This window comes from Bufo bufo, chromosome 3 (genome assembly GCF_905171765.1).
Source record: "Bufo bufo chromosome 3, aBufBuf1.1, whole genome shotgun sequence".
In the NCBI taxonomy this organism is placed as follows: Eukaryota; Metazoa; Chordata; class Amphibia; order Anura; family Bufonidae; genus Bufo; species Bufo bufo.
In genome coordinates, this window is record NC_053391.1 from 513,591,623 (window position 1) to 513,606,083 (window position 14,461).

The following is a 14,461-nucleotide window of genomic DNA, read 5'->3' on the forward strand; positions in this document are numbered from 1 at the left end:
CATGTGGAGAACGCTGCTGGACTGATTGTGAAGTAGCGCACAATCCTGAAAGTGACGTCACCTGCCTACGTGACTTCCTTGAGGTGCCTGTAGCCGGCAAAGCGCCTCACCATGTGCACAACCTACTCACCAACCGCTGCCCCCCTTCCATAGTCTGACAATCTCTTGTCGGACCAAGGGAACAGTGGTAAGGAAGGCTTACTGCAGATCTAGGCAGTGAGCTGCTAGCTTTACCACCTTCACCTGCAACAGCCCCCACTTACATGTCTGTCCTGCACAGGGATTAAAAAAACACTGAAGGTGGGAGGCGGGTAGAAGAAATGTATCCTCTCTGTGCATTTTTCCTGTCCCTGGCAGGGCAGGGCCATCTCGGAAGTGCCATTGTGGAGACAAATGGGGAAAATACAACTCGTCCTACATAAAACAAGACCTCATATTGCTATACTGGTAGAAAAAGAAAATAACTTTATACTCGCGAAGATGAAAAAAAAATAAAAGGAATAAATTGCTGCAGCCTTAAGAGTCAAACTACGCTACATAAGGGGTTAAAGAGGACTTCTCTCTCCTGATATGTCTATTTTTGAATTGTATTCCCTATGTAATAATCTTTTCCTATAATTTAGCCTTGTGCTGTTCCTGTTATTTCTTCTAAAATATATGAATAAATTGACAACAGGGTGCTACCGATTGTGGGTTGGACACTGTCCAATCAGTGCAGCCTGTCTAGTGACACACCCCTTTGGCAATGGTTATGGTGACGCCCAGCTGCAGATATTTTCTTACACTTCTAAAGGGAATAACAGAGAAAGAGCGCAATGCAGAGCTCTAAGAACAGGCGCTGCAGAATTATTTCATGATGAGAAGAAGCACTTACTAAAATATCAGTGAAGTGGTTTTCTAAATCCTACATTCACTGAACAAACACATTGAAAGAACCCAAATTCAATTCTGATAGTTCTGTTTTGCAGCACCCGATGTTCAGGGCATGTATTGCTTGTTCAGCCTCTTCCCTTCCTGCTTTGAGGAGTCAGCAGTTCTGCCATCATCCTTCTACAACAAATCCCAGGTTGCAGTTCTCCTCAATCTTGGGCTGCCTGGCTCCTGTCCATTCCAATCTCTAGCTCCACCAAACCGGCCCAGAACAACCCATGTTCTCCTCATTAGCCAACCTATACACCTCCTGGCGAGCTACGTTATGTCATGTACATGAGCTGCCTGTTTTGCACACACATATGCAGTTCACATACAGTCCTATAGCCCCCCCCCTATGTATGTGACGTCAGGTATGATAACACATACACTGGGGCAGAATCCAGTGAGGAAAAATCACATGTGAAATGTAAGGTACATTATCTAAAGTGGGATCGGAAGAGTAAAGTTACTTTCACATCTGCGCTTTGTATTCCGGTTTGGAGATCTAGCAGAGGATCTCAAAACCGGAGAAAAATGCTTCCGTTTTGTCCCCATACATTGTCAATGGAGACAAAACACATCAGGTTACATCCGAATGCGTTCCGTTCCGGTTTGTTCTATTTGATGACCGGACACAAATTTGCTGCAAGCTGTGGTTATGCGTCTGGTCTGCGAATGCAACAAACCGGATCTGGCACTAAAAACAATGCAAGTCAATGGTGCCAGACTGTTTTCTTGAGATCTGAAAAAAGATGATCCATCACTAGTGTTGAGAGAACTTGTGTTTCAAGTTAGGCGTACAAGGTTCGGGTTATCTAAGAATTCCGTTCCACGGACCATAACTTATGGTAAGTGGTAGCGGAATCCATAACAAAATTCTTAGATCACCTGAACCTTGAACGCCTAACTTGAAACACAAGTTCGCTCCTCCCTATCCGTCACCGATTGACTGATATTGTTTTTAGTGCTGGATCCTGTTTGTTCAGTTTCAATTTAATACCACGGAATGGATGCATCCTGATGTATTAAATCAAACGGAAGCGCTTTGCTCCAGTTTTGAGATCCTCTGCCACAATTCAAAACCGGAATACAAAGGGCAGATGTGAAAGTAGCCATAGACAAGTTCACACAATCCATTACTGAATCAGCAAAACGGGATCGAAATTAAAATTGAAGTTAATTGGGAAGTGACCCGAACATAAAGGGCACCGGTCAGCAGATTTGAACATATGAAAGTGGCTGACCTGTTTTAGGTGTGCATATCTGCCCACACTGCTGAGAAAAATATATGCAAATAAGCTTCTAGGAGCAACGGGGGCGTTGCCATTACACCTAGAGACTCTGCGCCCTCTGCACCAGACAGGCTTGATCACTTTGACACCAACAAAGATGCCTTCAGCTGCCAAGCGCACATGTAACAGGGCAGCCAGTGTCATAGGTACAAATCTGCTGACAGATGAATCTTAGCGATATGCCACCAATGTCTGAGGTGAGACAACCCCTTAATGGTGCTTCCAATGACGATGTATTTGTAGCTAGTGCTAGGGTTAAGGCTCCATCAGGACTGGGGATTCATGCCCAGTCAACTCCTAAAGAATAAATATTTTCTTCAGGCGCTGAGAGAACGCTGGTTTAGGAACTCCTCAAGTGATTCACCCAATAAACTCAATCTTGTAACAGGATTTGCTAAAAGCAGTCTTCCAGCCATGTATGTGAGGCACCACCATTATTCTTCACACCCTACGGAGAAGTTATTACTATACAGTGATGTTAACATCTAAAATTATTTTTACTGAAAAAGTTCTTGCTCCTTTAAACTAATTTGCCATAGTCTAAGAGAGCCCCTACTATATAACAATATAATAAAATACAACAAACTGGAAAAGCTTTATAACCTTGGTATGAAGCTCATGAATGATTGAATATCTGCAGATAGCCTGACCAGATTGCCAGGAACAAAACGGAAGGAAATATCTACCTACAGAATCAGAGCTTTATCTTCAGTTCAATAAACAGTGACGAGGATATTTTGCAATGTTCCTCCTTCACTTACTTTTTAGTTTCAGTTGTCATTTGAGACCACATATGAAATGCAGTCCAGCGAAATCGATTTACAGTTACTATAAACAAACTATATACAGCTACGATATATAAACTATACACAGCTACTATATATATATATATATATATATATATATATATATACAGCTACAATATATACAGCTACAATATACAAACTATATACAGCTACGATATATACAGCTACAATATATAAACTATATACAGCTACTATATATATATACAGCTACAATATACAAACTATATACAGCTACTATATATAAACTATATACAGCTACGATATATACAGCTACAATATATAAACTATATACAGCTACTATATATATATACAGCTACAATATACAAACTATATACAGCTACTATAAACAAACTATATACAGCTACGATATATTCAGCTTCAATATATACAGCTACTATATATATATATATACAGCTACAATATATGCAGCTACTATAAACAAACTATATACAGCTACTATAAACAAACTATATACAGCTACTATATATATATATATACAGCTACGATATATACAGCTACAATATATACAGCTACTATATATATATATATATATATATATATATATACACAGCTACTATATATAAACTATATACAGCTACTATATATATATATATATATATATACAGCTACAATATACAAACTATATACAGCTACTATAAACAAACTATATACAGCTACAATATATATATATATATATATATACAGCTACTATATATAAACTATATACAGCTACTATATATATATATATACAGCTACAATATACAAACTATATACAGCTACTATAAACAAACTATATACAGCTACGATATATACAGCTACAATATATAAACTATACACAGCTAATATATATATATATATATATATATATATATATATATACACAGCTACATTATACAAACTATATACAGCTACAATATATAAACTATATACAGCTACTATATATATATACAGCTACAATATACAAACTATATACAGCTACTATAAACAAACTATATACAGCTACGATATATACAGCTACAATATATAAACTATATACAGCTAATATATATATATATATATATATATATATATACACAGCTACATTATACAAACTATATACAGCTACAATATATAAACTATATACAGCTACTATATATATATACAGCTACAATATACAAACTATATACAGCTACTATAAACAAACTATATACAGCTACGATATATACAGCTACAATATATAAACTATACACAGCTACTATATATATATATATATATATATATATATATACACAGCTACAATATATACAGCTACAATATACAAACTATATACAGCTACGATATATACAGCTACAATATATAAACTATATACAGCTAATATATATATATATATATACACAGCTACATTATACAAACTATATACAGCTACAATATATAAACTATATACAGCTACTATATATATATATATATATACACAGCTACAATATATACAGCTACTATAAACAAACTATATACAGCTACTATAAACAAACTATATACAGCTACTATATACACAGCTACAATATATAAATTATATACAGCTACTATATACACAGCTACTATATACAAACTATATACAGCTACAAAATATAAACTATACACAGCTACTATATACAGCTACTATATACACAGCTACAATATATAAACTATACACAGCTACTATATACAAGCTATATACAGCTACTTTATACATACAAACTATATACAGCTACTATATACAGCAACTATATACAGCTACTATATACACAGCTACAATATATAAACTATATACAGCTACTATATATAAACTATATACAGCTACTATATACACAGCTACAATATATAAACTATATACAGCTACTATATACAAAGTATATACAGCTACTATATATACAGCTACTATATACAGCTACAAAATATAAACTATATACAGCTACTATATACAAACAAGAACACAAACCTGCTGAATAATCTGAGTGTTTCTGCCACTGGAAGAGTTAGGCCCCTTTCACACAAGCGAGTATGTGAGGCGAACGCATTGCGCCCGCACTGAATCCGGACCCATTTTTCAAAGGGTCTATGTACATGAGCGTTGGTTTTCACGCATCAATTGTGCGTTGCGTGAAAAAAGGCAGCATGTTCTATATTCTGGTTTTTCATGCAACGCTGGCCCCATAGAATTGAGTGGGGCTGCGTGAAAGTCGCATTGCATCCGCAAGCAAGTGCGAATGCGATGCATTTTTCATGGATGGTTGCTAGGAGATATTGTTTGTAAACATTCAGTTTTCTATCACGCGCGTGAAAAACGCATCAACGCATTTCACCCGTGCGATAAAAACTGAACGCAATCGCAGGCAAAACTGAATGAACTTGCTTGCGAAATCTCGCATTTTTCGCATCCGGACCTAATCCGCTCACGCTCGTCTGCAAGGGGCCTTAAAAGGATGAATCAGGAAGGATTTTTTTTTTTTTTTACTATCAGCTATGAGATGACACAAGTGATATATGCAGTATATTGGTTGAAACTTATACTGTACCTCTCGCTGATTTAGAAGCTTCTCCAAATCTGCTGCCATTTGGTTTTTGACACGGAGTAGAGAAGACTTCTCTTTATTTAACTTACTGAAAAACAGGAGACGCAATGGAGACACTTCAGACCTTGCATTTTAAATCTTGCAAACGTTTTATCCAGACAGAACAAATGATGACGGCACAGGAATACAAATACTCTATATGTTGATTTTTGGTATTTCTAATACACATTATAAAAAATGTTTTTGGTTTTTTCTTCTTCCCAGCCTTCCATAATTGTTTTTGCTTTCTGTTCACATAGCCGTATAAGGGCTTTTTTTTTAATGGCACTGTTTATTTTACCATAGCTTGTGTTGGAAAATGTGGAAAAAAATTAAATTTGTGTGGTGAAACTGGAAAAAAATTGCAATTCTGCTAAGGTTTTTTGGGTTCTGTTTTTACGACATTCACTGTGCTCTAAGAATGGCATGAAGACCTTATTCTGGATGGTTACAGTGATACCAAATTTATATAGTTATTATTATGTTTTACTACTTAACCACCTCAGGACCGCCGTACGCAGGATTGCGTCCTGGCGGCGGCCCTGTTGTTCTGGGTGGACGCGCAGGTGCGTCCTCTCGCGAGAGGCGAGATTTCCTGTGAACGCGCGCACCGAAGGAAAGCGAGTGGATCTACAGCCTGCCAGCGGCGATCGTTCGCTGGCAGGCTGTAGATGCGATTTTTTTAACCCCTAAAAGGTATATTAGACGCTGTTTTGATAACAAAATAAAATCTCACAAGAACTCACCATACCCCTCACAGAATCCAAATGCGTAAAATTTTTTAGACATTTATATTCCAGACTTCTTCTCACGCTTTAGGAACCCTAAAATGCTAGGGCAGTATAACTACCGCACAAATGACCTATTTTGGAAAAAATACACCACAAGGTATTCGCTGAGGGGCATATTGAGTCCATGAAAAGATTAAAATTTTTGTCCCAAGTTAGCGGAAAGGGAGACTTCGTGAGAAAAAACAAAAAAAAAAAATCAATTTCCGCTAACTTGTGCAAAAAAAAAAATCTTCTATGAACTCGCCATGCCCCTCATTGAATACCTTGTGGTGTCTTCTTTCCAAAATGGGGTCACATGTGGGGTATTTATACTGCCCTGGCTTTTTAGGGGCCCTAAAGCGTGAGAAGAAGTCTGGGATCCAAATGTCTAAAAATGCCCTCCTAAAAGGAATTTGGGCCCCTTTGCACATCTAGGCTACAAAAAAGTGTCACACATGTGGTATCGCCGTACTCAGGAGAAGTTGGGCAATGTGTTTTGGGGTGTCATTTTACATATATCCATGCTGGGTGAGATAAATATCTTGGTCAAATGCCAACTTTGTATAAAAAAAATGGGAAAAGTTGTCTTTTGCCGAGATATTTCTCTCACCCAGCATGGTTATATGTAAAAAGACACCCCAAAACACATTGCCCAACTTCTCCTGAGTACGGCGATACCACATGTGTGACACTTTTTTGCAGCCTAGGTGGGCAAAGGGGCCCACATTCCAAAGAGCACCTTTAGGCTGGGTTCACACTTGAGCGTTTTACAGCGCGTTCAAACGCGCTGTAAAACGCTCAACACATGAAAACCAATGCTTCCCTATGGCCCTGGTTCTCTTTGGGGCGTTTTGACGCGCGTTTGTGGCCATAGGACATTGCAGTCAATCACACAAACGCGCGTCAAACGCGCGTTTACTATTGCAAAAAACGCTCGTCAAAAACGCGCGTTAAGCGCGCATATCAAAGACGCTCAGGTCTGAACCCAGCCTTAGGATTTCACAGGGCATTTTTTACACATTTTGATTTCAAACTACTTCTCACACATTAGGGGCCCTAAAATGCCAGGGCAGTATAACTACCCCACAAGTGACCCCATTTTGGAAAGAAGACACCCCAAGGTATTCCGTGAGGGGCATGGCGAGTTCCTAGAATTTTTTATTTTTTGTCACAAGTTAGCGGAACATGAGACTTTGTAATAAAAAAATAAAAAATAATCATTATTTTCCGCTAACTTGTTACAAAAAATAAAAAGTTCGATGAACTCACTATGCCCATCAGCGAATACCTTATGTCTACTTTCCGAAATGGGGTCATTTGTGGGGTTTTTCTACTGTCTGGGCATTGTAGAACCTCAGGAAACATGACAGGTGCTCAGAAAGTCAGAGCTGCTTCAAAAAGCGGAAATTCACATTTTTGTACCATAGTTTGTAAACGCTATAACTTTTACCCAAACCATTTTTTTTTTTACCCAAACATTTTTTTTTTTTATCAGACATGTAGAACAATAAATTTTGAGAAAAAATTTAATAGAAATGTAGTTTTATTTGAAAAATTTTAGAACTGAAAGTGAAAAATGTCATTTTTTTGCAAAAAAAACCCGGTAAATTTCGATTGACAAAAAAAGTTCAAATATCAGCAGCAATGAAATACCACCAAATGAAAGCTCTATTAGTGAGAAGAAAAGGAGGTAAAATTCATTTGGGTGGTAAGTTGCATGACTGAGCAATAAACTGTGAAAGTAGTGTAGTGCAGAATTGTAAAAAGTGGTCTGGTCATTAAGGGTGTTTAAGCTAGGGGAGCTGAGGTGGTTAAAAAAAAAAAGAAAAACCTTTGAAATTTTCTTTTCTTTGCATCACCATAGTTTGACAGCTACAGTATAATTGTCTTATATTTCTGTCTACAGAAATGTATGAGGGTTTTTGCAGGGCGAACTGTAGTTTTTAATGGTACCATTTTGGGGTACATACCATTTTTTGATCAGTTTCTATTCAATTTTGGGGAGGACAAGGTGACCAAAAATTGGCAAAGCACGTTATTTTTTTCCGTTATGATGTACACTGCACAGGAAAAATATTTTTATATTTTAATAGTTTGGACATTCTCAGACACGGCAATACCTGTTATATGTATTTTTTATTTTTATTTGTAAAATTGGGAAATAGGGCGATTTGCAATTTTATTACTTTTGTGTGTTACTGTAATTTTCAGTCCCGCTAGGGGGCTTGAACATGTGATCTTCTGATTGCTTGTCCCATAGACTGCAATAGGATATAACTGCAGTGTCTGATCAGCGCTGAAGGTATCAGGCCTCTTTTGCGTGTGAGGGCCGGATAAGATGCAGGTGCGTCGCGGGAAAATGCGCAATTTTTCCGAACGAGTGCAAAGCGTTTTAATGCGTTTTGCACGCGCGTGAGAAAAATCGGCATGTTTAGTACCCAGACCCGAACCCAAACTTCTTCACAGAAGTTCGGGTTTGGGTTAGGTGTTGTGTAGATTTTATTATTTTCCCTTATAACATGGTTATAAGGGAAAATAATAGCATTCTTAACACAGAATGCTTAGTAAAATAGGGATGGAGGGGTTAAAAATAAAAATAAATTATAATTAAACTCACCTCCTCCACTTGTTCACGCAGCCCGGCTTCTCTTCTGTCTTCTTCTTTGATGACAGGAGGAAAAGGACCTGTGGTGATGTCACTGCACTCATCCAATGGTCCATCACCATGGTGCTGGATCATGTGACGAGCGCAGTCCTTTTCCTCCTGTCATCAAAGAAGAAGACAGAAGAGAAGCCGGGCTGCGCAAACAAGTGGATGAGACGAGTTTATTTTATTTTTTTAACCCCTCCATCACTATTTTACTAAGCATTCTGTATTAAGAATGCTATTATTTTCCCTTATAACCATGTTATAAGGGAAAATAATAATGATCGGGTCCCCATTGTCTCCTAGCAACCATGCGTGAAAATCGCACCGCATCCGCACTTGCTTGCGGATGCTTGCGATTTTCCCGCAGGCCTTCTATAGGGCCTGTGTTGCGTGAAAAACGCACAAAATAGAGCATGCTGCGATTTTCACACAACGCACAAGTGATGCGTGAAAATCACGGCTCATGTGCACAGCCCCATAGACATGAATGGGTCCGGATTCAGTGCGGGTGCAATGCGTTCACCTCACACATTGCACCCACGGGGAAATCTCGCCCGTGTGAAAGAGGCCTTAGGCTACATGCACATGAACGTTGTTTGTTTTCGTGTCCGTTCCGTTTTTTTTTTGCGGATAGGATGCAGACCAATTTATTTCAATGGGTCCGCAAAAAATGCGGACAGCACACCATGTGCTATCTGAATCCGGAGCCCCGCAAAAAAAATATAACATGTCCTATTCTTGTCCGTTTTAGGCATTGTTACAATGGATCCGCAAAAAAAACAGATGGCATACTGATGTCATCATTTTTTTTTTTGGCGGATCCGCAATTTGTGGACTGCAAAACACATACGGTTGTGTGCATGTAGCCTTAGGCTCTGAAGGGACACATCCCTTTGACAAGGGGAATGGCAACGCCCGGTTATCAATTTAATCATCAAGAGTAACAGCACAACACAGAGGTATAAGAACAGATGCTCCAGAACTGGCATTTCAAGGAGGATGTAAGTATTATAGACAAGTCAGGAGTGGTGAAAGGTCCTCTTTACGTCACCACTTTATAAACCGTAATTCACATTATAACACAGAAAAAAAAATGTTGCCAGGTTCGATCTCAACACTTGTATTCTGTATCACCAGTACAAAAACAATTGGGTGAAGGTTAAAGTTCACACAGTATGATTAACTATAAGATCCCTATCAAGTGAAAAATGAACGACACCTTTGTCTGCCTTTAACTGCTGCAGAAAGCAAACATCATATAAGAAAACCCTTCCATTTAGTCCTTGGCACCTGACTAAAGCTGCCTGACAGCTATCTCTTCCGTCTCCCTCCTGGCTTCTGCCAAGCCTGTATGTGTATTCCATGGGGAGGGCGGAAATTATTTGTCGGTGGGGAGTCGGGAGCCCCCCACACACATTAGTGTGTATGACAAAAGATTAAGGGCTTATATTGTATGTACTATATTCAGAATGCATATCATATGAACCCCAAAGATGGTGGTACTGCATTTCAATGAAGGGATGCATACCGCCAAATAAAATACTGCAACCTGCTCTATTGGCTGTCACATCTCAGACCTTGGGGAAAGGGACAAGTATAGTACATGTTCTATATTTTTCACAGGGCCGTGGAAAGGACATACGGATCTATTGCGGCCCCACTCAAATGAATGGGTCCGTACCTGAGCCATGGTTACTTAGCAATATTACAATATTAGAAGCATCATACTTACCTGCTGGCAGCTGCGCTGTCTGTGTCCGGCCGGGAACTCCTCCTACTGGTGACAGGTCTGTGCGGCGCATTGCTTAATGATCTGTCACTTACCAGTAGGAGGAGCTCCCGGCGGGACACAGACAGCGCAGCAGCCAGCAGGTAAGTATGATGCTTCTAATATTGTAATATTGCTAAGTAACCATGGCAACCAGGCCTGCAGTAGCGTCCTGGTTGCCATGGTTATCGATCGGAGCCCCAGAGCGATTAAACTGGGACTCCGATCGGAATCTCCGCTGCCACCAATGATCGGGCGGGGGGGAGGCCGCATACTGGCCACCAATGAAATTACAAAAGAGGGGGGGGGGCCCACACTGGCCACCAATGATATTACAATAGAGGGGGGCCGACGGAGGCCGCACACTGGCCACCAATGATATTAAAATAGAGGGGGGGGGGGGCCGCACACTGGCCACCAATGATATTACAATAGAGGGAGGGAGGGGGGGCCCACACTGGCCACCAATGATATTACAATAGAGGGGGGGGCCGCACACTGGCCACCAATGATATTCAAACTGGGGAGGGAGGGGGGTCTGCCCCCTGCTGCCTGGCAGCCCCTGATCTTACAGGGGGCTATGATATGCACAATTAACCCCTTCAGGTGCCGCACCTGAAGGGTTAATTGTGCTGATCACAGCCCCCTGTAAAAGATCGGGTGCTGCCAGGCAGCAGGGGGCAGTCATGTACACAGTTCGTAGTATATTCTAACTAGAAGCGTCCCCATCACTATGGGAACGCCTCTATGTTAGAATATACTGTCGGATCTGAGTTTCACGATGTAACTCAAATCCGATGGTATATTCTAACATAGAGGCGTTCCCATGGTGATGGGGACGCTTCAAGTTAAAATATACCATCGGATTGGAGAAAACTCTGATCCTGTGGTATATTAACTCCTGACTTTACATTGAAAGTCAATGGGGGACGGATCCGTTTGAAATGGCACCATATTGTGTCAACGTCAAACGGATCCATCCCCATTGACTTGCATTGTAATTCAGGACGGATCCGTTTGGCTCCGCACGGCCAGGCGGACACCAAAACGACTTTTTTTTCATGTCCGTGGATCCTCCAAAAATCAAGTAAGACCCACGGACGAAAAAACGGTCACGGATCACGAAAAAACGGAACCCGTTTTTGCGGACCGCAAAAAAAAAAAACGGTCGTGTGCATGAGGCCTTATGTAGCACCAGCTCTACTCGTTTATGTCAAAATTGATTTAAAGCAAAGGTTTGTAAAAAAAAATAAAAAAATAAAAAATGTAATGCTGAGCTGGGACTAATATCTTTATCAAGACACTCAAGCGTATACTAACATATACATGTCCGGGTTTGAACTGTTCAAGTAATATGGCCTCATAATTGTACAGCGAGCACAAACCGATACCAGTGGCTCATGAGAAAGCTTACAATCCGGCTCCGATGAGCAGGTTTTCATTTCTGGGAAAGACACTTTTTTTTTACTGTCAGGTAAAAATAACACTGATTGTTTAGGTGTCATGGTAACAGGTATTTGTTGGGTTACACATCTCCTCAGGTGCTCGGCTTTCTGACGTATTCTGCACACGAACCGACTAAGACCTGAAATCACAGAATAATCTGTAAAGAGAGCCGTGGGCAGCAGTTTCCTCTAGATCTGGCTGAACAGAAAAGGTATGTTCACACGCCACAGATTTGCCTGAGGCACATCCCAAGTACATTTCAAGAGACTCTTCTAAAGGAATCCCAAGGTGACAACCGGATTACAGCGGTGGATGTGCTGCCGGATATGCACTAGGATCCACACTGGGCTAATCTGTGGCTTTTGTGAGCGGAGTCCGTGCAAATGATGAACGCGCTCGTTATTCTACAGCATGGCCAAAGGGGCTGTTCACATTCTCGTCAAAATCATCATCATATACAACACAAAAGAGGGAACACAGAGTATGTGGGAAGCACATAGGTCATACTTTCTGATGGGTCACATACATGTTCTTTATTTAAAGGGGTTATCCCATGGATAATCTAGAAAATGAAAACCAGATATCATATAGTACATGACGGTTTCTTTCTAGCAAACTACAAACCAGCCCTGTACCTCATATGGATCCAGAGCTCTGCTAGATGTATTCCAAGCTGGCAGTGAAAGGGACGGGCACTTTCTGAGGAGCAGGTCATTTCTGCTGCAGCCAGTGGCAGTGAAAGGAAGGAACTGAGCATGTATGTCCACCTCAGTATGCTGGACAGGGGATTTAGAAAAAGGACAAACAGCAGGTGGCGCCATACAGATAGATTCCAATCAATAACTCACTAGCTATACTACATTTTTCAGTACATACGTCATTATTTTGAAATCCGCATCCGTTCCGCAAATTGGCGGAACGGAATGCGGACTCATTCATTTCAATGGCCCTGCAAAAAATGTGGACAGCATCCGTTGTTCCGTTCTGTGGATCTGCAAAGAAATTGCAGTCAACGGGTGCGCAAGATGTGGATGACAAGCAGAATGCATCAATAGGTCATCCGCAATTGCGGATCCATTTCCAGGAAAGAGTAAAAAAAAATTTTAGTACCCTAGCAACATACATTCCTCCTTCTGGCGGAAAAACCAAACGGATGCACAATGATAAAATGGAAGGTTTTTGTGGAAACATGGAGCCACAAAAAAAACTGAACGAAAATCTGGGGAAAAAAAATACTGACGGGTGAATGGACCCTTCCAAAAGTATTCAGATCCGGGTACTAGTTTGAAATATGTAAAATATTTTTCGTGGGACAACCTCTTTAAAGCAGCAGTTCAGGGTAATGAAATGAAATAGGATTCCTTTTTTCACAAATACCAACGCTCCTGCCCGTAGAATGTGTTTGGTATTGCATCTATGGGTAAGTTTTGCTGTTGTACATGCGATGGGTCAGCAAGCAGATTTAGCGCCATTCAAAGGGTGTAAGCTACGTGTGTCCACCCAGCCTGGTCTCAGCAGTAAGAACGGACACGTTCATTCCTTTTTTTCCATGTGGTATGAACTTTGGATTCTCACTGGGAAACAATGTGGAGATGGAGGTGGACTGCATGCGGTTTTCCCATGGATTTCAGTGCGGAACGTGTGGCAAAAGCCTCTCAGCTATGATCTTGGATTTTCTAAAACTGTAATTATAATGTAACTATTTTATTTGTGAAAATTCTCTGTTCAAGAAATACATTTGTTGAAGGCGTTGAACAGATGTTTAAGTAACGTCACATCTCCTGGAAAATAGTCATGATGATGTTACAACCGGCCGTCAGCACTTTCTCAATATAATGCAAGGGCTGAAGTAGGAATTCTACCTGCTACCTTTCTCCATGACTGTCACAGGATGACTCAACTGTGAACTTGGTTACATTTCTAAGCTGGAGTGAGCTGTGCCTCTGTAATCCTTAGAAGAAAACTGCAATCTCATTTGGCTCAGACAAAGGATACACCCTGATTTAGAACCAACAAACCCACAAAAGCAAGAAATACTGAATTTACACCGTCTCCGCCTATATTCAATACATTTCCAATTTTTTTTAAACTCTTTAAAGACTACGGGCAGACTGGGGCTGAACTGATCCTTTTTGGGCCGCTTGTGAGAGCCCCTGAAACGGATCTCAAAACCGGACCCAGAAACCCCAGTGTGAAAGTAGCCTTATTCTACACCGCCACGTTTTGACAGTGCTGTAGAATAAGTCCTAC

The 14,461-nt window shown here is 40.3% G+C and overlaps 1 protein-coding gene across 1 annotated transcript in view; it reads right to left on the reverse strand.

Moving 5' to 3' along the window:
• The window catches only part of PIBF1 (progesterone immunomodulatory binding factor 1), a 264,396-nt gene that overhangs the window by 35,863 nt on the left and 214,072 nt on the right, over positions 1–14,461 (reverse strand). The window contains 1 exon segment of the mRNA XM_040425363.1: positions 5,542–5,626. Within this exon segment, the coding sequence (XP_040281297.1) occupies positions 5,542–5,626 (85 nt within the window).